The sequence below is a fragment of the Tigriopus californicus genome, chromosome 2, assembly GCF_007210705.1.
Source record: "Tigriopus californicus strain San Diego chromosome 2, Tcal_SD_v2.1, whole genome shotgun sequence".
Lineage (NCBI taxonomy): Eukaryota > Metazoa > Arthropoda > Copepoda > Harpacticoida > Harpacticidae > Tigriopus > Tigriopus californicus.
In genome coordinates, this window is record NC_081441.1 from 7,759,692 (window position 1) to 7,787,289 (window position 27,598).

General features: G+C 45.7%; 5 protein-coding genes across 6 annotated transcripts; 1 reads left to right on the forward strand and 4 right to left on the reverse strand.

Moving 5' to 3' along the window:
* The first annotated feature begins 548 nt into the window (after window positions 1-548).
* LOC131892766 (neuropathy target esterase sws-like) lies at window positions 549-5,284 on the forward strand. Its single transcript, XM_059242608.1, has one exon. The coding sequence runs from the start codon at window positions 1,221-1,223 to the stop codon at window positions 5,148-5,150; it is 3,930 nt and encodes a 1,309-aa protein (XP_059098591.1). The 5' UTR covers window positions 549-1,220; the 3' UTR covers window positions 5,151-5,284.
* On the reverse strand, window positions 5,276-7,222 carry LOC131892770 (elongin-C). Of its 2 annotated transcripts, none has more exons than XM_059242612.1 (2): window positions 6,982-7,222; window positions 5,276-5,860 (listed from the first exon to the last, which is right to left on the reverse strand). In XM_059242612.1, exon 2 carries the CDS (start codon window positions 5,852-5,854, stop codon window positions 5,486-5,488), a length of 369 nt encoding a protein of 122 aa, XP_059098595.1. In that variant the 5' UTR covers window positions 5,855-5,860; window positions 6,982-7,222; the 3' UTR covers window positions 5,276-5,485. The 2 variants fall into 2 exon arrangements, with proteins under 2 accessions (XP_059098595.1, XP_059098596.1); XM_059242613.1 differs by lacking the exon at window positions 6,982-7,222 and adding an exon at window positions 6,941-6,963.
* A 1,249-nt stretch (window positions 7,223-8,471) lies between these two features.
* Window positions 8,472-10,169, reverse strand: LOC131892769 (zinc finger CCCH-type with G patch domain-containing protein-like). The gene has a single exon (XM_059242611.1). The coding sequence runs from the start codon at window positions 10,081-10,083 to the stop codon at window positions 8,569-8,571; it is 1,515 nt and encodes a 504-aa protein (XP_059098594.1). The 5' UTR covers window positions 10,084-10,169; the 3' UTR covers window positions 8,472-8,568.
* Window positions 10,170-13,513: 3,344 nt separating this feature from the next.
* Window positions 13,514-15,695, reverse strand: LOC131892767 (transmembrane protein 62-like). Its single transcript, XM_059242609.1, has one exon. It carries the CDS (start codon window positions 15,579-15,581, stop codon window positions 13,590-13,592), a length of 1,992 nt encoding a protein of 663 aa, XP_059098592.1. The 5' UTR covers window positions 15,582-15,695; the 3' UTR covers window positions 13,514-13,589.
* Window positions 15,696-21,316: 5,621 nt separating this feature from the next.
* LOC131892771 (DNA topoisomerase 2-alpha-like) lies at window positions 21,317-26,628 on the reverse strand. The gene is made up of 2 exons (XM_059242615.1): window positions 26,157-26,628; window positions 21,317-25,207 (listed from the first exon to the last, which is right to left on the reverse strand). Exons 1-2 carry the CDS (start codon window positions 26,377-26,379, stop codon window positions 21,345-21,347), a joined length of 4,086 nt encoding a protein of 1,361 aa, XP_059098598.1. The 5' UTR covers window positions 26,380-26,628; the 3' UTR covers window positions 21,317-21,344.
* Window positions 26,629-27,598: the final 970 nt, after the last annotated feature.

Here is a 27,598-nt window from a genome sequence, read left to right on the forward strand (position 1 = left end):
ATTGGTCCAATTTGTGGAATATATTCCTTCTCAAGAAGGAATTGCAGCTGATCCGGCCAAGATCAACGACATCACTGAATTTCCTGATGTTGTTAGATACGTTTCTTGGCTTTTGATAATATATGTGTGTGTTGATGTCAGAAAATCTGGAGAAATACTAGTTTTTAATACAAAGTTAATTGCTATTGTTAAAAAATTAAGATATCATAATTCATATCTGTATATTATGATGAAAAGTTGAATATTTGATAAGTGGTTGCCAAGCTATTACAAATTTCATGACTTAGTTTCAATTAAAAGTACTCACCTACCAAATGCCCTGATTGTGGCTTGGCTTCAAATTCTTAACTTTCGAAATATCTTCATGTTCTCTCATTAACTTAACGAAAGACGTTTGTTATACGATGAATGATGTCTGTTAAATTGCCGTATTTTATCAAATAGTTGAGTAAAAACTACAATAATCATTACAATGTACATTTTGGAAATTTAAAACCTTAGTGAAATCATTTGCCAACATTCTACAAAGGTCAGTTGCTACTAAATGTATATACACTTTGATAGAGTTTACATTTTACTTCTACCCATGATTGGACAAGACCACTTACTTTTGAACACCTCTGCCGAATTTTGTCCACTTGGCGTCCAAAAGTCAAGCTGATTCCCAAAATTGGAACTACCTTGCTAGTGATCCATCTCGTTTGCCATCACTGTATCTAAAAGTAATTGACATAGTTCCTGACCCAATCTAACCCACTCTGGTGTGCTTTAGGGACTTTGGCACGCTCCGACGGCCTTAGGGTATGAGATAGTTGGCAGCACTGGTGTTAAGAAAGCTGAGCGAGTTGTCAACAGTTTCTTCCTTCATAAGTTCAACTTGATCAGATGAGTTCACTCTCATCATCTGTTCAAGTGAATGCATGCAGTGATGAGTGAGTGTCACATTGCAAACTAGTAAGTAGTCCGTATCTCCGCTGATAACGGATTGCCTCCTGTCTGTCTGGGCCCCCAATTTGGAAGCCAATCTATCCCTCCCTCCCTCCATCCCTCCATCCTTCGAGGCCGGAGCGCCCAGGATGAATCCAGCCGCCTCTGGGTAAACATCGCTCCACCCTCCCTCCCTCCTTCCATACATCTAACCCACCCACCAACCCAACCACTCACTCATATATTTATTTACGTATTATTTACCATACCTCCCTTCCGTCTGGGCATACACCATGGATGCTTTCACGGGTGTGATGGAGCATGTCGGGGGGGCCTATCACTGGATAATGGACCCCGTGTGGAACGGCGGTATCCAGCCCTTGCTGGCCCTCATCTTCCCCCCGGAGGCCATTCAGCATTGGAGCGTGCATGGACTCTCCACGGAGAGTCTCACGCACATTCTTGCCTTCCTCTTGGCCTTAGGCTTAATAGTAGGTCTGATCGTGGCTCACTGTTGTCGAAGGATCAAATCCAATGAAAAGATCACTTCCAAGGTCAAAGCCGTCAAGGAATTTGTGGTGCCGGGTGAGGGACCGCGATTCCGGAAACGTGATCGGTTGGCCTTCATGAGTCGCAAGGCTTTTCGGAGTGCCAAGGCTGTTGGGGTGTACATTCGAGGCGGGCAAGGCCGGAAACGCAAGGACGTGGCCAAGTTGATGAAGCGAGTGTTTAGCCATCCGTCCTCGCCAGATTATCAGAGCCAGATGTTGAAGCCTGATTTGCCGCACGAGTTCCTGGAAGAAGATGGCAGTTACGGATCGGAAAGCAAAGATGGAGCCGTGCCCGAATCCGTGCTCCTGGTCTTGAAGAACTTGCGCGTGTTTGGACACATTGAGCAAACGGTGGTGTGGAAGTTGATGTCCGATGTGCAATACGTGAACATGAAACAGAACGACTACTTGTTCAAAGTGGGGGATCCCGATGATAGCATGTTCATAGTCGAGTCCGGACAAGTGATCGTGTGCTACGATACTGCCGAAGCGAGCGGCAGTGAATCCAAGAGTAATTTTATCGAGATGAAGACCGTCAAAGCCGGTGAGCCCATCGTGTCATTGCTGAGTTTCCTGGATTACATGGCTAACAAACGAAAATCGTATAAAACTGTGTCGGCCAAGGCGCTGGAAGACACGAAAATCATCCGATTCCCCTTTGCCAGTTTTCAAGGCGCGTTTGCTCATGACCCCGTGAGTCTGACGCGTGTGATCCAGGTGGTCATGATTCGACTCCAGCGAGTCACCTTCCTGGCCCTTCACCAGTACCTAGGATTGGGGGCGGAACTCATGAGCTCTCAGCATAGGGGCGCAGTGCTCTTGAAGAAACAATCCTCCACCGAGGTCCAGGTGGAGGAAGCGCTCCAAAGCCATCCGCCAGCGCCTCATATGGAGGATGTTGCGAGAAGCAAGTCGATGCCTACGCCTCGATCGGTCCCGGTCAACGCCCAAAACGAGTCTTCCCCCGTGCAATATCCATTCTTGGAAGATCCGGCTCTCAAGAGCCTGTTCAAGTCCAAGAAAATCCTGGCTGGATTTCAAGATGATAAGCTCAAAGACGTGGCTGTGAACTTCTTCCGTAAGCATTTCGGTCTCTCCGACCAAGACATGGTGGGAGAGGACAGCGCTGCCTTTGTTCAAGACCTCGAGATCGTTCAGTTCCAAGAAAAGGAGGTCCTCATTGCGGAAGAGACCAACGATGCAGCATTCCTCATCCTAGTGTTAACTGGCTGCGTGAGTGTGTCTCAAAAAAACGGAGAGGATGTCCCCGTGGAGATTCACAAGGCCTATCCCGGTGGGGTTTTAGGCCAACTCCAAGTCCTGACTGCCGAGCCCAGCTTCTTCACTTATACCGCTAGCATGACGTCCAGAGTGGCCATGCTGAGTGGCTTGGAACTGGCCTCGTACATGTCGAGAAATCCCGACGTGGCCTTGCAATTGGCTTCCTCTGTGATAGACAACCTGTCGAGTTATGTTCGATCCATTGACTTTGCCCTGGAATGGAATCTGGTCGAATCGGGCAAGGCTTTGTACAAGCAGAACTCCATTGCCGAAAGCACTTACGTGGTGTTGTCGGGTCGGTTGCGGTCAGTGATTTCGCGAGATGGGGGAAAGAAAGAGCTGGTCGGAGAGTTTGGACGAGGGGAGCTCACTGGGATCGTCGAGACACTCATGAAGACTCCTCGGAGTACAACTGTGATTGCTGTGAGAGACACAGAGGTAGCCAAACTCCCCTCTGGACTCATTGACTACATCAAGATGCGATTCCCAATGGTCTTGATGCGTCTGATTAAACTATTAGGCGAGAAACTCCAGCAATCCTGGGAGAAAGGCTCTGATCCAAGATCAATGGCCCTTTCTGGTTCGGCGGGAATGCATAATGTGGCCCAATCTAACTTCTCCACCGTGGCTGTGATCGGGCTCAAACCAGATTTGCCGGTGACTTCGTTTACGTTGGAACTCATTCAAGCCCTGAATCTGGTTGATGCCTCGCTAAGACTCACCAAAGAATACATTTTCAACGAGCTCGGACTTGGGGCCTTTAATAAAGGAGCAGAATTCCGCCTTTCAGCCTGGTTGGCTCAACAAGAGGATAAACATCGGATCGTGGTCTACCAATGCGATTCGGAACTAAATTCGTGGACCAAATTGTGTGTGCGGCACGCCGATGTGATTTTTATTCTAGTCGATCCGTTGGACATGCCGAACATTCGACCATTGGAGGAGAACCTAGAGACATATTCTCGGAGGACGCGTAAAGAAATGATTTTCTTGCACAAGGAAGATGTCAAGTACCCCAAGAACACGTCTTTATGGCTGAAAGAGAGGAACTGGATCAACGTGCATTATCACATACGGTGTCCCCCGCGAATGTTCTTCAAACGTCGCGTGGAGCGTTTAGAATCCATGTACAATCGAATCAACGTTGACAATCCTCCGGACATCCACTCAGATTTCTGCCGTTTAGCCCGCATGATCACTGGCACGTCTGTGGGACTCGTTTTGGGCGGTGGAGGGGCTCGCGGATGTTCTCATGTCGGAATGATCAAAGCCATACTCGAGGCCGGTATCCCCATCGATAGCGTGGCAGGCGTAAGCATTGGAAGCTTCATCGGCGCCCTCTATTGCCAAGAGCGTGATGTGACGGAAATGACGGTGAAGGCGAGGAGTTTCTCCTACAAGATGACCCAGTACTGGCGACAGGTCATGGACCTCACCTGGCCTCATACGGCTTACTTAACAGGTCAAGGTTTCAATGACCTGTTGGAGGCGGTATTCCTGGACCGTGATATTCGAGATTTGTGGCTTCCGTTCTTCACCGTGACCACCGATATAACCGAAAGTGCCATGCGCATCCACGATTACGGTTCTCTTTGGCGATATGTACGAAGTTCAATGTCCTTGGCCGGTTATATGCCACCTCTTTGTGATCCTCAAGATGGTCATCTACTATTGGACGGGGGTTACGTCAACAATTTGCCCGCTGATATCATGCGGATCAAAGGATCAAAACACATCCTAGCCGTTGACGTGGGTGCACAAGACGACGCCGATTTCACCAATTACGGCGATAGTCTATCTGGATTGCAAGTCATGCTCTCGAAATGGAGTCCTTTCCGATCCAAGATGAATGTGCCCAATCAGGCCGAGGTTCAATCGCGCTTAGCTTACGTATCGTGTGTGGGCAAGTTGGAGACGGTCAAGACTTCCGACTATTGCCATTATCTCCGTCCACCTATTGACCGATATGGAACACTTCAATTCGGCGCCTTTGAAGAGATTAGAGATGTGGGCTATTATCATGGACGAACATATTTCACCGGCCTCAAGAAAGCCGGTCTGTTGAAGCAATTCATGAGCTCGGTCAAAGGCGGTGAAAAGCCTTCTTCCTTTTCGTTACAAGGGGCGATACGAAGAGGCAGCGTGGAGAACTTAGCCACCCCACTCGACACACCTAAACCCGCCTCTGGGTCGGCCAATTTCACCAATTTAGCAGAAATGGTTTGTAGTGTTCAAAAACCATTCCCTACTCGCGATACTGATGGCGAGGATGGGTCCGCGCCCATGGACTACGATCACAGTGACGAGCTTAGCTCGGACGATGATACGAGCGCTGGCCTCATCTCGGATGAGAATGACGACAACGAATCCGGATTTCTTAGTCAAATCTAGTGGCACTTGAGGCCACAGTATAGATATATTTATGATGCGCCTCTCAGAAATGCTCGAGTCTATCGTTCGATAATGTATTTTTTTTCTGGGATAATAGACTTCAGCTTGGCAATAATTTTCAAGTCTTTCTTCCAGTTTTGGCTAGTCTAAATCATTTTATTCATTCACTTTTAGTCGCAAATCAACCCCGGCGATGGTCAAAAAAAAAAGGTTAGATAAATATCGGACAAAGATCCTCATCCTCCAGTAGTGAGTCCATCTTGGCTAATTTGAAGGTGAGCGCTGTAAACTTCGAGTAGGCTGTCGAGGAAGGGAGTGGTTTGGGGTTCGCTACACTAACAGTCCAAGAAGTTGGCCGCCATGAGGAGTTCCAATGCGATCTCGGGCAGAATGGGAAACTCGGGGATCTCGGTCGAACTGTTGGTATAGCGCACCTTGTAAGTGAAGTACATGCACACCTTTTGGAGCACGTGAGAGGGGATCTCGCGGAAGTTGACCTCGTTGGTCTCGTTCTCCGAGAACTGCCCAGGGCCCGACAACATGGCTTTGATCGTGCCCGATGTGAGGGCGTGCTCGCGCTTCACGATGAACTCATGCCCGTCCGAGGAGATGAGCTTGACGTACATGGCATCTGGGCCTTCGCACCCGCCGAACCGGCCCCCACCACCAGCATCACCAGTATCCATGGCCGTATCGGACGACATTTTGATCTGAAAGACACCCTCAACTTAATCACTTAATGGATGAATGCAAGAATTTCATGCCTAGACTTTCCGGACTATATTTCGGGTGTCGGTATTCTCCACCGACAACAGACCTCGGGCACACCTTACTCTTCCATGGAGGAGTCGCAAAATCTATCATAACTGGGGGTTTTGAGGCTTCGATGGGATATGAGATTAAAAAAGGTGACTTTTTGCTCTTGATTAGATAGTAGATTTACATATCAAAAGACAATCTAAAACTGTTTTCCTGGGCTTAGGGCCGGATATATACATGTATGCCTGTTAGGATATCAAATCCTACCGATTGCGCCATGTTGAGAAAGGTGCAAGTGAGCTATTGAAACGGTGAACTTTATTAACGAGTTAGAAGGGAGACATCCTAGATCGAGTCAGGAAAACGAGTTACCCCACCAGTAGATTTCGTGAGGTAGTAGTTGGTAGAACCTGTTCGGCAATGAAATATAAGTGGAGATACAAGGATAAATAAAGAGAAGTACGTGCTTACTAGATTTGATATCCTAACAATGCCATCATCCATATTTTATGGATTTAACTTGTAGCTCACTTTGGCGAATGCTTTGCTCTGAACTGAGCATTATTTGTGCTTTTATTGTGTAGAAATTGTATGCTTTGACCCAAAAACCTTGAAGACCTTATCTGCCATCGTTGAGAGACGAAACAAGCTTTGGTAGATTCAATAAAGTTTTTTTCTTTCTAAATCAGATTGAAATAAAATAGCGCTCCAGAAAAAATATCTCAAACTCGAATTTTGAGCAAGACCCGTGAATCATGCATGATTCCGAGGCCAGACTTGGAGGAGAAAGTGGAGGTAGAAATGGTTCCAAAGTTTGATAAAGAAAGTGGAGAAGTAGCAGGAAAAGAGGAGTATTTCAACAAACTTCGAATGATTTCATGGTTCGCAAATAAGAAAATATGGATTCAAGACCAGGTCTGAGATTAGCTTAGGTTCTTTGTTTTGTAAAAAAAAAAAAAACCACCTTATTTATCCTGTCTCGATAATAATGACCCCATATTCAAATCGTCACTTAAGAATGAGTAGTATACCGTAGTCTAAAATATCTAGATACATTGGGTTCGGCAATGACCTGTCTGTCTCTCGGTGGCGGTCAGCAATGGATTTACGCCCAGACCACGGGGTAGCCTCAGTTGGATTGACGAGGAATTAAAGGAGGGCGCGATGGAGAGGTAACCAACTAACGGTTGGTGGGACTGGCTGGCTGGAGGATGGATGGATTGCTGTACGACGAGGATGGCCTCAGACTCACTCTGTTCTTGGAGTTCGTTTCTGATATTCACTCACATTTCCTCAACAGCTGATGGATGCAAGGTGACCAAAGGATTTTGACCAGAGGCGCTCAGACCGTAAAGAGCAAAATTGGAGAAGATTGAATACTAGAAAGATTTATTCGCGTATCATGTTCTTAAAAACTATTGGGACCATAAGACAACACATACAGACAACACAGCCTTTATGGCTACCATGTGGCTAATCCTCCATTCATACGAGATCTGTTCTTTGGGCTGGTTATGACTTCATGACTACAACCGGGCTAAATCTAGCTCTATATAGCTAGAGTTAGTCACTACTTCTACTTGGCCTGCTTGCTTGCTTGCTCTCCCTTGAATCAGTAGGCCGAAAAGGCAATTTCGGCTGTTTTTAAGATTAAAAAGACAGACATCGACAATGACATTGCTAGCTCATAAATATGTTAAGATTAGACAATTCTAGCTCCTTGTTTGTTCAAGAAGAAAAGTAGGGTGCCTTGTTTGGTCCACTGACTTGTGATTACTTTTTTCAACTACCGCTTTGTTCTTGACAGAAAGACCTCAACCAAGTACAACAAAATAGCCAGCACAGTTTGCTTCAAAAATACTTGAATTCCCGCCATTTTTTTGTTTAAAAATAAAAACTTTAATTTGATTGTGCTTGCCTCAACCGACGTGTACAACTGTAGACGAAGCAAAACAAATCTAACCATTTGTTTTCTTCACACCAATCTTTGATTGGGTTTAACTACTGACAAGCTAAACGAGTTTACTTTCTTAACAAATGTGACAATAGATTGTCAAGGCCTGTCTTAATCCTAATCAGTCTGTAATTTTAAAGTCAGTTAGAGATTTTCACAACGTTTGGTGCACCTTCGGAGGCCTGAAATATCAATTTATTCATTTTACACCAAATACCTGAGCCCCAAACCAAAATGCATACCAAATTCCAAACTAACCATGACCTATGAGGGCATGGAAGACAACGCCTGAAGATTTGGGTTTGTTGATCAACTCTATCTAGAGACACGTGAGAAATTTACAGTTTTAAACTTTTTACATATTCAGATTATTTTACAAGTCCAATGAAAAAGTATTTATCCAGATTCAGTCAAAAAAGCCGTGCGAAGAGATTCCCCATTACTTTTTGAATTATGAGACCCTGTGTAGATGTGCTTAGGGTATATGTACCATACCTTGATTACAAACATTCTTCATCGATTAAAACCAAAAGGGACTGGATGGAGCAAATCTTTCGATCGATAACGTTCAAATCATGGACGAGAAAAAGCAATCAGTCATCATGCAATCAAGACTAAAGATGGATTTCTTTTTTAAGATCCTGAAAGTGCAGGACCTTCAAACGAGAAGGGAGTAAATTGAATGAAATCAATAATAAGTTCAAGTTAGAAAATGGACAGCTTTTTGTGGCCAGCTTGGTGATTTTTCATGCCTTGGACATGAGATTCTCGATTTTGGAGCGACTTCAAGTGTTTCTGCTTTAGACGAATTTTGGCATGAACAGCCGCAGCGGTGGCCGCATCTTTGCCCTTATGACGTTGATGGGTGCCCTGAAGAGTTTGCAGATCCCTCTGAGTTTTACGAATCTCCTCAGACAACTTGAAGCTTTCCACGTTCAGATTGGCTTTAGGGTGTTTGGGCTTGTCGCCCTTGGTTTGACTAGTGTTAGCGACACTTTTGGATTTCCTCAGACCCGCCCCCGGATCCTGGCCCAAGGTGTTGATGAAGCTGAACAAGGACTCCTCTCTAGCTTGCTTTTGTTTGGCTTGATAGTACTTCCGTCGAGATTTCCGCTCCTCCATCCGTTTCTGCTTTTTCATCGAATTTTCCACGGACAGAGCGTCCCCGCCCCCAGCTTCTTCTCTTTTGTCCATGCACCAATCCAAAGATTTGCCTGGCGGGTACACGGTGGCTGAGACGGGTTCAACTCGGCCTTCGCAAGTTTTTCCCAAGCCCGACCCTGTAATGTAGCCCATCTTCATCATGAGTCTTGAACCAATGCCTTTAGTGTGCTTTTCCCAGTCCCCTAAAACGGCGGAGGATAACGTCCCTAGTAAGGATGCATTGGGAGCGAAATCACTCTCGTTCAAGGTCGCATCTGACACGGTGCAGGACACGTCATGTTCTTTCGCCTCAGAATCATTGTCATCATTGCCTTCGTTGTCTTCAGTGTCATTGGCCAACAAGGGTAAAATGGATTCTAACGGCAAACTATGAATATTTGAGTGGTCATGAAGGAGTCGAAGATGCACGACTTGGTCCTCAATCCCTTCCACGGAGGCGTGTTTCCATAAGGGATCACCCTCTGTTTTAGCTAAAATGGCTGATCCCGGCTTTACTTGCGTGAAATCTGGTTCTTCGTATTCGGCTAAATCAGACAGAAACACGGATTCTCCATGGGAATACTTGCATTCGGAATCCTCGAATCGGCAACGTCCATCCATGAAAAATCGACATGGTACCATAGACAAAGACGTGGGATGGGAAAAAACGACTCGAACTTTGGCCTTTGCCATTGATCCGTCAAGAGAGTCGTGTTCGATTTGGAAAATGATTCCATTATGCATGCTCGAGCTCTCAATCATAACGTGTGGAGCCCGACATTTCATACCCTCTAGATGTGAGAGATCCAGACACTCGTCGGCCTCTCCGTCGGAATTCTTGGAAGCAGGGATATCCTCAGTATGGTCTTTGTTGTTTGGATTGGAATGATCGAGCAGAGCTATTAGTTCCTTTTTCTTGAACTCCAGAAGACTTTGCTTACTCAGGTCGATCAGATTAGACAAGTCTTGGACCAAAGCACTCAATTCCACATTACCAAGATCACTCGCTAGGGCATCTTGCACTTGCTTTAATTGGGTCTCGTATACTTTGATACTGCTTTCGAGCTCTTCTGACATTGTGTTAGCGTATAATCTGGATCTACTGTACTTATCGCTAACACAAATGAGCCTTGTGATTTTTAACAACGTCTTATCAGCTGCACATGTTTCGTTTCATTTCAGGTTGGCCATGGGTTGGATGAGTAAAAGTAGTGGAATACTACAATGGTCATATTGTTTGGGTTTATTAATTCTTATGATGTAATTTCAATATTAAAAGAGTGGCGGACGTAGTTTTCTTTTAGGAGGAGCAAAGATTCAACAATCCAACATTGATGGGTGATATCCTTCTTTCAACAATTCATCGGATCCGATTGATGGATGCAACATATATTGAAGGAAGGACATGACAGAGTATTGGGCTAGACAATCAATTATCCAGTCCTTTTCTATCACGACCATGCCGGTGCTTCTGAATAGTTTCACACATTCCGATTCCACATGAGGTGATTGCCGATCCACAATTATGAATCGCTTCCCACGATCTTCGTTGTTGATCGTCACAGGCGATCGCCAGATCTTACCGCCGCTCCATTGTAATAGCTCGCGGAATTTGTCTTCTGGTATGGTCTGGAATTTACCTCTTAAGATAAAGGCGTAATCCTTAAAAAGCAACGGTTGGTGCTCTTCGTGGGCCATTCGAGATCTGAACGGACCATCCTCACCACTCGAGTGCTTAACCTCGTAATCGTGATAATCGAGGACCTTCTCTTTGTCGCAGCAATCCCGAATCCACTGAATGCCAATCAAAAATTTGCCTAGCGACACTCCTTGAAGGAATTTCAATGTGACTTCAGCTTGTAAATCGTCGTCATGAGCCACAATGACATGAGTGATGTGTTTATCCAAGTTCGTTTTAAGAGTACAACCGGAAAACTGGGCGAAACGTTTGACCAATTCTCGACTCTTGATATCCAACCCACTCGTGATCAAGACAATTTTCCTCGCCTCTTCATCGGAAATCACCTTTGACTCCTGAGGGAAATACATGGATGTGGCCAAGACCTGGGATAATGGCAAAGCGTCTTCTTGCTCGTCATGATCATTGTCTCGTTCTTTCATTATTTCAATGGGGTTGTTTTCATTGTCATCCAAAAATGGATCCGGATCAGGGTAGTCGAGTCGTTTTCGAGGCTCTTGGACAGTTTTGGTCTCGTCGTCGGGTAAACGGGATCGCCTCGTTTCTTTCAATCGATTACTGGTCGGTGCTTGAGGGGTACTCTCAAACAAATCATCATCACTTTCGAGCACTTGTCCACTGTTGGCTCCAGTTTTCTCTGGGGTTCTTGGTACATCGAGGTCCTGACATGGGTCTTGGATAGGTAGCATTTCTTTCATTTTTCGAATTTTTTCTTCAATTGCTTGAGTTGAGCCATCACTATTATTGGTGTCTTCTGTGGAAACGGTACTACTAGAAAATCGCGATCCCTTCACTGGCATTGCGATATCAACAGTGTTTCCAATAAAATCAGAAGTATCACTTCTACTCAAGTTTTTTCCAACAACCAAGGGTTTTAATTCTAGTCGGCCTAGCGGCACTGGAGGGAAAGCAGATTCCATATTTTCATCTTGATCTGGAGTGGGCGAAATCAAATGTACCAAGTCCTCTTCTTTTGCTTGAGGGGCATGAGAGAAATCTTCTTTGGAGGGCATTGTGACAAAACTTGAACGCCTGGACTGCAAATAGGTCGAAATTGTCTTCTGTTTGGTTTTAACAGAGCGTTGCTGCGTTGGAAGATTCGTTCGATCCTTGATGGGGGGACCATCAATTAGTTTGGTCTGACTGCAAGTATCCTCAGAGGATTCATTGGAAGAGTATACGGGCAGAATACGAGATCGTTTGGCTCTTAGCCGTCCATCCTCGAAAGCCAATTCTTTAACAATACTATTGTTCTCTCGCATTCGTTTCAAACGCAATTTCTCTTGTGATAGACTTTCCTCGTCCGACGAATAAATATCTTTGTCATTCCCAATAATGTCGGCCATGAACGAGTTGGTTCGACTAGGTCTGGGAGGATGATCCCCAGATGTACCAGGGCTCTTCTCATGGTTGATGGTTTCCGGGATGGTTTCCTCTATCTTGGCTTCTTTCGTCTTCTTACCAAACGATTCAGGTTCGACTTCTCGATTCGGGGGGCAATTCGAATGACGTTTTGATAATGGACCCAGGCGGACAAACATCACTTTCTTGAAAGACTTTTTCTTTGGCGACGGCCGACGTCGTTCTATTTCCAAAAGCGAACTTTTCAAAATGGAACTCTTCCGTTGTGATCGAGATCGGGTTGGCCTAGAATTGGTAGGATTTTCTGGGACGAACAACGATGGTCCAGCACTTGGCGGCTGTAAGCTAGGGTCCGATTGATCTTCCTCTGCATCTTCAACTTTCGGCAATTTTCCAGCAGGAGACTTCGAGTTGGTTCGCCTCTTTTTAGACGCCAAACGAGATGGCTTCACAGGTTGATCGTGAATACTGAGTGAGCTCGAGCCTTCGTCGCCATTCCCAGGTGCATTATGAATTTTCTTCTCTTGACCCCTGATCAATGTTTCATAGTCTTCCGGATTGGGTGTCTGGAGAATCTTCCTCTTCTTATTCTTCGCGGATGGTGCTTGAGCTTGTTCTTTGACATTGTCTATAATGGACTTCATCGACACGCAATTCTTTTTCATTTGCCTTTGATTCGTCTCAACGGTATCTAATTTCTCTTGTAGCTGAACTTCAGGATCGGTGAAGCTCTCAGACGCCTCGGAAATGACGTCCGAGTCGGATTTCAAGTAGTCCAAAATATCGTCATTACCACTGACCCATGGCTTGCGAAGGGCGCGATCCTCCGCCTTCGATTGCAAGGATTGTCTTCTGGTCTGCTTCAAGGTCTGTTGGGCGGCTGGCTTCTTTGAACCGGGTGGTTTCTTGGCTTTCGGAGGCGAATTGGACATTTTCCGAGGCGCTCGACGACCTTTCAGCTCTGTCGACTTTTTCTCGGGACTAGAAAACAAACCCGGATCTTCCTTCTTCGTCTCCTTCGCTCTTTTCCTGGATGATGAGGGTGTCTTCTGGTCTTTGGCCGCGGCTGATGTCGAGCCATATTCCAACGACGCGTTCTGCCCAACGGCTTGCATGGCCTTGAGGATGGCCTCCGTCTTGTCGTCCCGTCGAAGACTTCGTTTAGTGAGGCCAGAGGCGTTGCAAATGGGACATTTTACGTGGATCGAGCGCTTCCCTTCTAGATGTTTATGGATGCACATCTGACAATACGAGTGATGACAGGGCGTGATGATGGGCGTGACCATCATCTCTAGACAGATGCCGCATTGGAACGTGGCGCGAAGCTTCTCCAACCCTGCTTGAAAACGGTCCATTTTCACGGTCAATTCAAGTATGCAAGATTACGAAAGTTTCAGTGAGTTTTGGCGCCTGACATTTCAGGGTGATGAAGACAGGAACAAGAAATTCAGTCGAGAAGTACTTTCATAATTTATATCGCACAAGATTGTATGGAAGATCGATGACAATAAAAACATTATGCTTAGGTGGACCAGACTCTCGACACTTCTCGGAGGTGATGATTTTGTAGTGACGGGATTTTCATGCAATAAATCCAGACATAGAGCCCGAGCCTGCCCAATCCGATGGGGCTGAAAATGGCCATGGTGCCATAGGTGGTTCGTAGTGAATGTAAATTCACAAGGACTAACAGCGCAATCAGTGCAAATCCACTGTGATGCCAAATAAACACGAGCATGGAGTCTGCATCTTTGTCGTGGCGTGACAAATTCACCCGACGTCGATGAACGGCATTGGCGGCACTATTAATGAAAGCCATGTGAACCACTAGGGTTAGGAATGCATAAATGTAGACCGTGTCTGGAGGAAGATAGGTTCCATCTAATAACAACATGCCCCAAACAAAAATGACCGCTTGAGCCGAGCTCATTACTTGGGCCAAGGTCAAAGGCCCAACGCAAATGTACAATACCGAGAGAGTCAAAGGCCAAAATAGAGCGTCGATGGAGGTTAGTGTCCATACACGTTGTAACCAGTGCACGCAAGGTCGTAAGCATATGAAATATTGAGCCGGTCGACAACGTCCCACCTCTTGTGTGCACCATACATGGTGGACCAAACGAATGGCCACCAGACTGATCATCACGGACAAAGCTGAGAGAGTGAACACGATTTGTGAAAAAGGCAGCCAATCATTCATGAGAATGATCCTGGCCAAGAGCGAGAACTGGGGCTGAGATCCGTCCAGAGAAAACACTTCATCGCGCTCGTAGATGAGTCCGGAACTTAAAAGAACTTGGATCTTGAGAGAATGGATTCCTGAGGTGAAGAGTTTGGGATCCCATCTCATTTTCCATAAAGAACTTGATCCCACCTTGTGGGCCGACTGGAAGCTTCCCCGATCCAATTTGATCATAACCTCGGCAATGGGCTCATTACTGAAGACAAGCACGCGGACAAACTGGGAATGCTTCAAATCGCCATTTCGCTCATGTTCCAGCCAGGCATAAGGGTTCTTGGGATTGGTCAAAACGGCCGCCACAATCGCGCCTCCGTTCGATTCATAAGTGAAATCGGAAAAGCTGAAATGACCGTGGTCGAATGTCAGGATGCGAAATCGGCGATTGTCTTTCCAATCGCCCATTTCCAGCTCCAAGAGACCTGATGGGAACCTGGAAAACATCTCTCGGTTGTAATTGATGGCTGTGTGATAATGCCCACAGAGATAGACGCTATTGACGAGTAGGTCCCGGATGAGGACGTTATCTTGGACCGTAATGGAACTAGTAGGATAGTGGCCCATGAAAAGGGTATGCTCATTTCGACGCGCTTCCCTCATGAGAGGACGCACGACCTCCAATTCCTGAGACGTGATTGTTCCAAAGAAATTGAACGGGCGTTTCAATCCAGGATGAGGCGAGGCATCCAACGCCATGATTCCAAAAGTCTGGTGCCCATGTCTTAAATGCTTCACATACGAATGTTGGTGTCGCCGACCCTGTTCGGAATACTTTTGATAAAGATCATCATCCTTCTTGGCCACGTCAAAATTGTCATGATTCCCCCTGATATCTAAGTAGGTGGTCTTTGATATGATGTCACTGGCGTTCAAGATATGCCGGTACATTTGCCATTCCTCCACGAATTGTCTTGATCCTTGGTGATCAGCCTCTTTGGCATCGGTCAGATCACCCGTCACCAACACGGCTAACGGGTTCACATCTTGCCCCACAAATTTGAAGAGCTCGATCAAATCGGACCCTCGAGACAGATCCTTAAATTGGGAAATGTGCAAATCGCTAACTTGAACAAACCAAGTGAGATCGCCCATGTCATCCCAATCTTCAGTGGACCAAGAACCCGCCTGATCCGCCATGCTCGATTCCTTCTTCACTTGAACGTAAGAAGGCTGGAAATGGGGCGAAACCCAAGATCGCCATAACCAGTGGCATTGAAGGCAAACAAAGGCCACAATCAAGAGACAAATGATTTGGCACGAAGTTTGAGGCGACATGTTCTTGCGAACTGCCCCTGTACTAATTATGTTTGTGCTTGTTGAACAACGATTTGAGGACGAGTTTTTTAGTTGTCACTGGGGTCCTCTTTGTTGTATATTGAATGTTGATGATTTTGATTTTTGACAGAACAGCTGATTCAAGCGAGACTCAAAGCAAGCAGTAGCAAGAGCATAGATGTGGAAGAGGTCCTCGGCCATGATCGTAGATGAATACATTCATTTATGTATTTATGGTTGTTGAATTTGCGATGTCACTTCAGGATGTACCTGTCTTTTATCGTTGGACTATAGGCGTTCAAAGATTATCACACACTTTTCATGATGTCAAACAACATACGGATCCAACATGACGAAGGCAAAAAGTTTGCAGCAAAGTTTCTACGAAAACAGAAAAGCCCGCATAATGAGAAACCGGGCACAAAATCAATGAACGAGTTTGATATTGATATTTTAAACATGAAATTTACGGAGACAAAATTATCAAACGCGTATCCAAATCTGGCAACCCATCCCAAAACTTCTTTGGGCAGGGCTCGATACAGACTAAAGATCGAAGGGTAAAGAGGTTTTCCTAGTTCAAAAAAGTTCAAACTAAATCTACCAGCTTTTATCCTATGGTAGATAAGGTGTCATATCAAGGTTAAGATATTTATATATAGTTGATATTAGAGTACAAAATGAGTTGACCTTGCTACACACGACTTTAGAACTGCAAGCTTGCTCTCACTAAGGCATATTTGGCAACATCTGGTTTTCATTTTGGAAAGTATGATTTGATTATTGAATGGGGTACCCCCACCAGCTTTCATGAACGCATATTTTGAAAGGCGACAGTACTAAATTTTACCCAGTTGCATTTCAAAATGTGCTTTCACGAAACTATTTGATACTCTGCAGTGGCTGTAATTGGGTACAATATCATCTCAAAATATGCGATCACGAAACCACTTGGGGATACCCCATTGAAACTCAATCAAGTTTATGCACTTGAAATATTCGGCCAATCGCCACTTTTCAAAACTACCAACAGATTACTGCAAATATATTCAGTCAAAGCTACGCTTGTTTGATCTCAATTACTTCCAATGTCTGCTCAAAGGAATTCTATACCATTCCTGCTCTGTCATTTTTCTAGCACTTGCATTATTGCACTTGGGCCATGTATTCAGAATATTTCTAATACAGGACACTAAATTGCTCACGAAGGGGACTCCCTGGCCACTAAATTTGTCAACAAAAATGAGGTTGAAGCCAAAACGTGAACAGAAAGGTTCCAGGACAACTCGACCCAACAGACAACTCGACCCAGTGGACAATTCGACTCAGGGCAACTTGACCCAGGGACAACTCAACCTAGCGGACAACTCGACGCAGGACAACTCGACCCACCGGGCAACTCAACCCAGTACAGAAATTAAGCCCAAAATGTTGGCTTACAAATAGTTCAAACTTATGGAGCAAAATTGATACTGTGATGTAAAACATGTCAAAATTTGCAAGGTTTTAAACAATTCATCATTTGATCTTTAAAAGAAAGTTACGTTTAAATCAATCAGGGTGCGAAAATCAAGTTTGACAATGTTTGAATCAAACTTGATCTTTTATGTAATGCCTTACTGATGCTAACATCTTGGAATGCAAATCAAATTTTGACTCATCAAGCTTTAGTTTTGTTCCATAATCATGTTCTTTTTGTTCAAAATGTTGTGTTTAGTTATTGTACTAGGTCGAGTTGTCCGGTGGGTCGAGTTGTCCGCTGAGTCGAATTGTCCGGTCACTTAACAGATCATAAAAGGTCACCACAACATTTTTGGTCAGAAATATATTAATCGATTACATGAGTCATACATATAAATAGAATAATAATACTAAAAGTCGCTGTCACCTTCGTCCGAAGAGAAAGTTAACTTAGGCTTTTTTGCCGCAGCACGGCGCACTCCACCTCGATCTTTCTTTACGGAGGGAGGTGAATCCATGACCGATTCGTCGAATACGTCCGTAGTATCGGCCTCAGAGAAGCCCTCAGATTCTTCGGACGAATCGAAAGTCTTCTTGGCCTTTGCTGGGCTTTTTGATGCCTTGGGAGCAGCTTTTGGTTTCTTTGCAGGAGAAGGCTTCTTCTTCGTCTTCTTAATTGGTGATTCATCGTCTTCATCTGATTTGGCGAGGTTGATTAAAAGTTTGGGTTTACTTTGAGGCATGGGCTTTTTCACTTGAGCCGGCTTCTTCCCAAATGGTTGAAACATGTCGTCTGAGTCCCCATCAGAGTCAAGGATTTTGGAAGGGGCAGATGCAAGGAATTTGGTTGGCTTTTTCACAGGAGAATCGTTGTCGTCGTCGTCGGATTTGTCCGAGTTGAAAATATCATTTTGGGCCACATTTTTAGCAATTTTTGACACGGGTTCAAAATCAAAATTATTGAGGATGCTGGGTATACAGTAACTAAAAATGCAATTAATTATTTGCGTATTTAATGCAGCGATCCTTGGACCAATCAGAATTGCCTAAAAATTGCATACATTAGCCCACTTTTTAACATGCAGTCAATAAATGAATGGGACATGATATTCGCAGAGTTCGTTCAAGAGGGATCTGTTTTTTAAGGTATATTACTTACCAAACATCAAGATGGAGATCAAAACATATTTAGCCGCATTGGTGCCATGAGTGCCGTCAATCGATATAGTTGTAGGATGATCATGGAATCTTTGAATCATGTCAGGGCTGGCATAAGTTAGCAGGAAATATCCCGACGTTTCAATCACTTTGTCCGCAATGTCCTTTGACATTGAAAACATGTCAAATTTCTTCCCATAATTAAAACCATGGAAGGATGGATCGACCAATAAGGAGGAGACGTTTCTCACTTCGGAGGCCTTCCAGTCATAGCCTATATATGGATTGGGTATTTGGTCTTTAATTTTTCCCACAAATTCTGTACAGTGACTCACCATTGAGATTTAGACTCTTCTTGATTCTGTAAATGTCGTGGTACGTGACGGGCTTACTGTCGGGATCCATGTCATTAGTTGATAAGTACTTGTCGATGACAACTTCTGGCGTGATCCCGGATGTGAGAAGCGCCGCCGTACGATCTTTGATGGAGGTTGAAAGGCGAATGTTCTTCCCCGCCAAGGGATGAGAATGGGCAACGCACCCATAAATCGAAACCTGACTCCGAGCGTTCGAACACACCTCCGATTGAGGGTCAGGACAACAACACATTCGAGTCTGGCTAAAAGTGATCCTTTGGCCAAATGCAAAGACAATTTTAAATTAATACGAAGGCCAACGTTTCCTGATTCTTACAACATACTTGGCAGAGCAGAGATGGGTCTTTTTTTATTTCTTGGCGCCAATCAGTTTGTCCCTGACATTTTGATTGCATCGCAACATGCGGTAGGACCCTGGAACGCCACCAGTACTTTTGGTACCCTTAAATGAGAAGTACCGGTCCAATTGATTTTGCAAACGGCAATTCAGAGCCGCATCCATCGAGTCAAGTTGAAGCCGTAGCGGCTCGTGCTCATGTTCTGACGAGCATGGAGCCTCCTAGAAAGAAGATGACGAAGAAAATGGCGCTCTAGATCTCGCTTTAAGTAAATCATACACTTGAATCCCCAATTAAAATCAAATCAATCAATAGACTATAATGATAAAGACCTGGCAGGCGAGCCTTTTACCACCAAGGCTTATTATGAATGAATAATGACCAAGGGTCATGATTAACTGTGAACTCAACTGAAGACTATGCTGAGACCGAGCTAAGTAGCTAGCTAGCTATCCATTGATATCCATGTTTAGAAGTGTTTTAGACTTGTTCTTCTTCTTTCATTGGAAGGTGGCCAAGTTGGATGGCGTTAGTTTGCCCTCCAATGATCTGCTTGATGAATGAATGATTATGAATGATAAAAAATGCCCATACATCTTTGTTTGTAACCTGTTTTTTCCGACAAGTGTTCATCTTGCGCTGAGCTCGCACTGCAGTTCGAGACCCAAAGATTGTCCGACATTGTCCACAATGGAATGTGGTTCTCGAAGCATCCAACTGATCCAAGGCATCCAAGTGATCCGATTTCGGGCTGAGCACTCTGGGCTCTTCAAGGAGATGATCACAGCTATCGTCTGGCTGAATCACCATGGGATTGCTCATGATGTCGATTGGACCGTCGTTCTCGTACGTGGATGGAGTGGGTGGACCTCGAGAATCTAATCCCGTTGAATTTTCCGTTCAAAAATTACCGGAAGTGTCAATTTGAATAATCACGGAACCTTTCACAATCGAAGACGTTCTGAAAACAGCTTAGAACACATGTGTCGGCCGACGGGAAAAGCAATGTGGTTGCTCTTTCTAGCGTGATGACAATTCAGGAGGTTGTGTCAGCGCAGACCATTTTCGAGGCACAAGCTTCGGATCCAGAAACAATTATGGTGAAGACTTCATTGACAGGGTTATCGTTTCGAACTCTGGAATTCGCTCCTGGGATAGCGTTACTTTGTGATGTGTCCTTGACCACACCACGTCCTTGGATACTCGGCTCTTTGCGGCGCGAAATCTTCGATTCGATCCATCGTACGGCTCACCCGGCTTCGAGGGCCGGCAAGCGTTTGATATCGAAATTTTTCGTTTGGCACGGCCTCAATCGGGACGTAACCACCTGGACCAGGCAATGCCTCGATTGTCAACGAGCCAAGATTACCCGACACACACGTTCACAGCCCAATCATATGGAAATCCCTTCTGACCGATTTAGAGTCATCCACATTGACCGTGTGGGCCCTCTTGACCATTCCATGGGTCAACGTTATTTACTTACCGTGCTAGATCGATTTTCGAGGTGGCCTGAGGCGATACCCATGCCGGACATTACAACCCTTACCTGTGCTCGAGCTTTAGTGGCTGGTTGGATCTCACGCTTTGGTGTACCGGACTTAGTGATCACAGATCGTGGTTCCCAATTCACATCTGGTTTGTGGGACGAACTCTCCCAAATGCTGGGTACTACTCGTCTCAATCACACAACTTCCTACCATCCCCAATCGAATGGTATGGTAGAGAGATTTCACCGTCAGTTGAAAGATATTCTCCGCGCTCGGCTAGCCGGATGTCATTGGGTGGAGCAACTTCCATGGGTTTTGTTAGGAATATGCTCAACGCCAAAGGACGATTCTCAACTCTCACCGGCTCAAGTGTTGTATGGGACAAGCCTGCGGGTCCCAGGAGCAGTTTGCGATGCCAGCCCTATCAATATTTCTCCTAATAACCTATTCCGTGCCCTCCGAAACAACTTGACGCATCTAGTGCCTACTCCAGCGCTATTCCATGGGCATCGCCCCTCACATGTTCCTCCTCATCTAGATTCCAGTCCGTATGTCTGGATTCGGGTGGATAGAATTCGAAAGCCGTTAGAAACTCCATATGAGGGTCCTTATCTTATTCTACGGCGTACACCTAAAGCTTTCTTACTGGATGTGGATGGCTGTCGAAAGTGGGTCTCAATTGACCGTTTGAAACCGGCCGTTTTTGACGGCTCTTATCCTCCCGACTGGACTGTGACGCGTGCCGGAAGATGTACTCGGCCACCGGATAGATATCGACCCGGTTAGTCCGGATCTGGGCGGGAAGCCCCTGTAGCGGAGTGCTCGCGAGGTGGTGAGGTATACTCGTGATAAATAACATGTACTCGTTGTGTTGTCGTGAAATGAAAATAAAGAGATTCGAACTTAGTATCTTGAAATGATAACATCATTTAATGAACATCAAAATTCAGAGTCGGAGTCGTCAAAGCTAAAATCCTTGTCGGAGGGATCACTTTCTTCATCGGAATCGTCGTCCCAAGGATTGCTCTTGCCTTTGGCCGCCATCTTGGGCTTCTTTCTGGGACTCGAATCAGTGGAGCTCAAAGGCGTCGTCTTCTTGTGCTTGGTAGCCTTCTTGATGCCATTTGGAGCAGCGGAGAGGCCCAGCTTTTCGGAAAGAGATCGGTTCATGTCCTTGTCGTCACACATGAAGTCGAATTCGTCTTTCTCCTCCTCCGTCTCCTTGAGAGCCTTCTTGTCGAGCTTTTCTCCTTTCTTCGTCTTGGCGGCTGCGGCCTTGGCCGCCTTGTTCTTCAGCTCCTCAGCGATTCGAGGAATGATGCGAATTCCCACGGGCGATGGCAAGGCCTCTTCTTTGACCTTCTTCTTCTTTCCCATTCCTTTGAGGGCTTTGTCCTTGGACACGCCGCTCTTCTGGTCTTCAAGCTCTTTGGCCTCGACTTCATCCAATTTCTCGATGAATTCTGAAAGATCCTTCTTCCACAGATCTTCTTTGGACATGTCACGAAGATGGCGGAGCTCTTGGTGTTTCTCGTCTTTTTTCTTCAGCAGGTCATCTTTCCGCTCTTTGGTCAGGCTCCACATGGCCATACCCAGCAGGTAGTCGTAGTCAAGGTCACCGCCGTCTTGGTCTTCTTCAGAATCGCTCTCGGCTACGTCGTCCAGTTTTTGAGCAATCTTCCATTTCTTCACGGGGTCCGAGTCAAACCCTTTGCGATGGAGTTCGTCAATCATGGCCTTTCGCTTCTTGTTCTCGACGACCAAAGTCCCGTCGCACTTCTCCAGAATGAATCTGGCCTGATTGGAGAGCTTGAGCGCCTCTGCTTCGAGCATGCCTTCCATGTAGTCCTTGCGTTTGCCATAGAATTCCAATCGAAGATGGAAGAACTCTCTCATGATGTCAAGCACTCCCTCATACTTTCTTAGGCAGCCCTTGGCATCAAAGAGAACCATCGATGACGTGGAGATGGTGGTTTGAAGCTTGAAGAATTGATGAAGGCCTTTGTCGAGCTCGGCTTGGCGCAACTTGTCTGAATTCATTTGAACAATAAACTTGACGGTCACATCGGTGTGGTACTCTTTGTAATCTTGAATAATGGCCGGAATCTTGTCCGATCCATTGAGCATGGGCTCCATGACCTGTTCTTTGTAGGATTGAGTCCAAGTCCGGATAGGTAACTCGGTGATTTCAATCTTGTTGTCGGAGATGCTCGCAATTTCGCCGTTGACGACGTAACGTTGGTTCTCAAGGCTTTCGATGTGGCCCTTGAAGTTCTTGAACCAGGGGTTCATATCTTCGGGCTCGTGGCCCTCGAGCATTCGCAAAAGGTTCTGGACGATTTCTCTCGGATTGTAGTTGGGAATCTTAGTCATCCATCCCGTTCCAATGCCATCTGCGCCGTTCACAAGCACCATTGGCAGAATGGGCATATACCATTCGGGTTCGATCTTCTGATTGTCATCCGTCAAGTAATTGAGAATTGCATCGTCATTGGGGTTGAAGATCAATCGGGCCAGAGGACTCATCTGAGTGAAGATGTAACGTGGCGAAGCGTGATCCTTGCCACCGGCTAAACGTGTTCCAAACTGACCGATGGGTTGAAGGAGATTCACATTGTTCGAGCCAACATAGTTTTGAGCCAAGTTGATGATTGTCCCCATGAGAGAAGCTTCGCCGTGATGGTAGGCGGACATTTCGCCCACAGATCCGGCCAATTGGGCCACTTTCACCTCACGCTTGTCGTTGCGTTTCAAGCAGGTGAACATGACTTTTCTCTGGCCAGGTTTGAACCCATCAACCACGGATGGGATGGACCGCTCGTTGTCCAAATTGGAGAACAGCACCAACTCTTTGTTAATAAAGTCTGAGTAGGTGACACTCTTGGTTTGTTTCTCGTAGAGATAGATCTCGGAGAGTCCCAACTCTTTACGGCGCTTACATTCCTCCATCCAAGTGGTGAGCCACTCCTTTCTCTGGTCGACAGCCTTCTTGGAAAAGGCCATGTTGATGGCATGATCGTCCTGGTCGGATTCATGCATGAAGAGGATTCGATGGCGATTCATATCGGAAAAGTAGTCCTTGGCCTCCTTGGACGTGGAGGTTCCCAAACCTTTGTAATACTTGATCTTGTACGTGTGCCAGTTGTCGGTTTGACTCTTCCACTCTTGCAATTCAGGCATGGAAAAGAATGAGAGCGACGACGAGCCCTTGGTGGCCTTCACAATTGGCGTGATGAACTCCTCCAGGAACGGGAGACGCAACAGAGAGGGCCAGTTGTGGTGAATAAAATTGATGAGAAGACCCTTGATGTGCGAGCCGTCTTGATCCTGATCGGTCATGATCATGAGCCTTCCGTACCTTAATGATTTGAGATCTTCAATGGAGTTGTACTTCTTCTTATACGTCAATCCGATGATCTTTACCATCTCATTGATTTCCTTGTTCTCCATGATCTGCTTGTGCGTGGCTTCTCGCACATTCAGCAGCTTTCCACGCAGAGGATAGACGCCGTACTTGTCACGCCCAACCACTCCCAAGCCGGCCACGGCCAATGTCTTGGCTGAGTCCCCTTCGGTGAGAATGAGCGTGCAATCGATGCTGTTCTTCGTGCCGGCGTCGTTGGCGTCCTCGAGTTTGGAGATGCCCTTAAGTTTATTGGTTTTCTTCGACGAATGCTTGCTCTTCATCTCTTGGTCGGCTTTAAACTTGGACCAAGCCAAGACCGACTCGACCACGCCTGACTTGGAGAGCTGAGTATAGAATTTGGGCGTCATGGCGCACTTCGAGCCGAACTTGTTCACTTGGAGGGTCATGTTTTCCTTGGTTTGCGAATCGAACGTCGGATTGACAATGAGACAGTTGATAAAGAGCCAAATGTGATTTCGGATTTGATGTGGTTTGATGGTGACCCCTCCTTTGTTCTTCTTCTTCAGGATCTCGGCAATGTTGTTCTCAATCATCTTTGAGATGTAATCCACATGACGACCGCCTTTCGTGGTGGCAATACTATTCACGAACGACATTTGTTGGAATCCATTGTCGGACACAGCCACCGCCACTTCCCACCGCTCGTGGGCTTGTTCATAAATGGCCTTCACGGGGTTGCCCGTTTCGTCCTCATGGCCCTTGATGAAGAAGTCGACGTAATCCTTAAAGTTCTTGACCGGGATCCGCTTACCATTAAGCAAAACCTTGACTCCTTTACTAGAGGCCGCAATGTCATAGGCTCGTCGAGAGAGCAGAGCCACGGTGTCTGGGTCCAACGACTCCATGTTGAACTTAGGCAAGTCCGGACAGAAGGTGATGCGGGTGTAGTCTTCGGCAGAAAAGTCCTTGAGCTTGGCCTCTTTGGCCTTGCTCATGTTATTCTCCCACACTTGCTTGAACTCTTTGCGGTTCTCCTTACTGGCCGTTTCCACCACGAACTTGGTGGAGAACACGTTGCACAGCTTGGCACCGTAGCCATTCCGCCCACCTGTGACCTTTTCCTCTTCATCGTTGAAGTTGGACGATGTGAGGAGATGACCGAAAATCAACGTGGGCACGTACATCTTCTCGTCTTTGTGCATCTCCACCGGAATGCCACGCCCATTGTTGAACACCTTAATTTCGTTCTTCTCCGCGTTGATATCAATCCGAATGGTGTCCATCTTGGGGTCTCGCTGCTTGTTGTCCGCCGCATTCACCAGGATCTCGTCGAAGATCTTGTACAGGCCTGGCACATAGGTGATCTCCTTGTTGACGATCCGTTGATTATCCGCATCCAAAACCCACATCTTCTCCGTCACCGGATTGACCGAACCTGGAATAAAAATCCCCATCATCATTATCATTATTATCATCATCATCCTCACTAGAGAAGACGGGAGAAAACTTGCAATCACATATCTGACATATTTGATGCAGACTTTGACTTGATTGCATATTTGAAGCATGTCTTTCCACTTTGCGATACTTTCTACACATTTTGACGTTTCGGGGGACAGAGTCGATTCAATTCACCTTATGCCACGTGAGATCTTGCATTGTTTGAAAAATCTAGACATTGGTTTGGAGAAACCTAAATGAATTGATTCGCCATTCGAAAAATAGCAAAACCACTAAGATAACATGTGTGACTTCCACCAAATTGAGGGGCACCTTATTAACAGAGTTTCAATGAATGTTCTCTATCAGCTGTCAACCACATGTAGTATCAAATTTTGAAGAATGAAACTTCAAAACACTTTTTTTGTTCCTAAAGTATAATCTTGCCTAGGTTTCGCCAAACCCCGCCGGAACTACCAAAACCCATCAATGTCTTGAGATTGTGTGTTGCTCTGCAAGTTTGACTATACGTGGACTTCACTCGCTTGCATCTTCCCCTGAGAAATTGAACCCAGTCAAAGATGGTATGTGCAAACCATCTTGGATGGTTCTAACCCGTGCTTTGGGTTTCTTCTTGAGCTAACTTGACCACTGAAATGTCCAATAACATCCCTTTTTAGTACACTTTTGACATTGGCCTTAAATTTTCAAGCCTATTCCAAGTATATTCATGGAGAGCGTGGTCTAATTCTCTTGACGTGCGGGGATCAAACTTATTTTCCTGACATTCAACTAGAAATATTTTTTTTAAACCCACACATTCGAAAACCATTGCAATCACAGAAGAATGGTCAAAATGTACCCCATCTCCAAAGTAGTTGCCACCTACATTCCGGTCCATGCTAGAAGGCTCTCTGGAGTTTAACAAAGTCCTTCTTTCTTACCAATATAAGTGTCCGGACGGAGCAAGATATGCTCCAATTGGGATTTCTTCTGATAGATTCTCTCGACCGACAAGCGCTTCTTGCCGCCATCACCGCCACCCACGCCATTGGCTTTGCCGGCTTTGGTGGCTCCATTGGTGGTCGCAGACTTGGCCACCGGCTTCTTGGCCGCTCCGCCTCCGCCATCGAACATGGGATCGAAGTCGTCGTCGTCGGAACTCATGGTGCCACGGGTGGTACTACTAATCGAACGGCGACCCGCTGTCCTCAATCCAACCCGGGAACTCTGAACCCAACACCAACGAGTCAATGACCCAGATCCCGTGGAGAGAGACTTCTGGGTGAGGCAGGTAATCCGCCTCGTCAGTGACGCACTTCTAAGATTGACCAAGTCGAGGTCAACCCACACACGTTCAAGCGGTCGAATCCGGTAGAAAGCGGAAAGCGGTTGAACAGAAGATTCGTAAGTTGAAAAGCAGTTAGGATTAGTCTCAGGGTGACGCCAAATGCTTGATGCCATACGATTAACCAAAGCAGGAAGGGAAGATTCCAAGAATCCAGTGCTTCGAGCGATGATCATGAGGTCTATCATTCATGCCAATGAATTGGGGTATGAGCTGATGTAATTCTCATCCAAGTGGTACATAACTAACTGTTTAACTCAAGCAGGATTGTGTGTAGCAATTTCGTCACCTTGTTGATGACGGGCCCGCACACTGGCCTACTCCACTGATGTAACACAGGCTCTCAAATATTGTTCTGTTTGCCCGCAAAATGACTGATGGGCAGTGTGACCAACAAAAAAAATCAGATTGCGAAATTTCACAGATAGGGACGGTTTTTTTGTCCATGCAGTAAAATCAAAGACAATATGCCCAGCCAAACCGCACTGTGCATGCTTAAATTTTGAGATTTATTTGATTTTAACTTGTCTAAGCAAATATCATTGTGGCATTGAGCCAATTTGATAATGCGTTCACCGAATTACCCCAAATATGTTCACTTTGTTGTGTTTTGTAACGCAACTCACACACACACAATCACTTGATTATTGAAAATTCCATGGGCGGATGGTTCAAGTTGACTATGATGTTTGTCTTAGTTCTCCCTCCCCAAAATGCCCAAAATCAGGGTGCCGGACCACATTTTTTGCAGAATATAACTGAACAAAATTCGAAGTTATGCCAATATGCAGTTTTTTCGTTCAACAGTGCCGCATCGGGTCAAAATTGAATCAAATCTTGGAATCATATGTATTCAAAATTGTGAAGTGTTTCCAATCCTTTATCTTATTAAAGGCCTCTCAAGATCTAAAAAGCCCAGCCAGTTGATTTTTGCTCTCCCTTGCGCTAACACATCCTGAGCTGCACTGAGCCACACTTTGGGAATCGTCAATTTGCCCATGTTTCATCAAAAGTAACAATTTTCTGATACTTGATTTT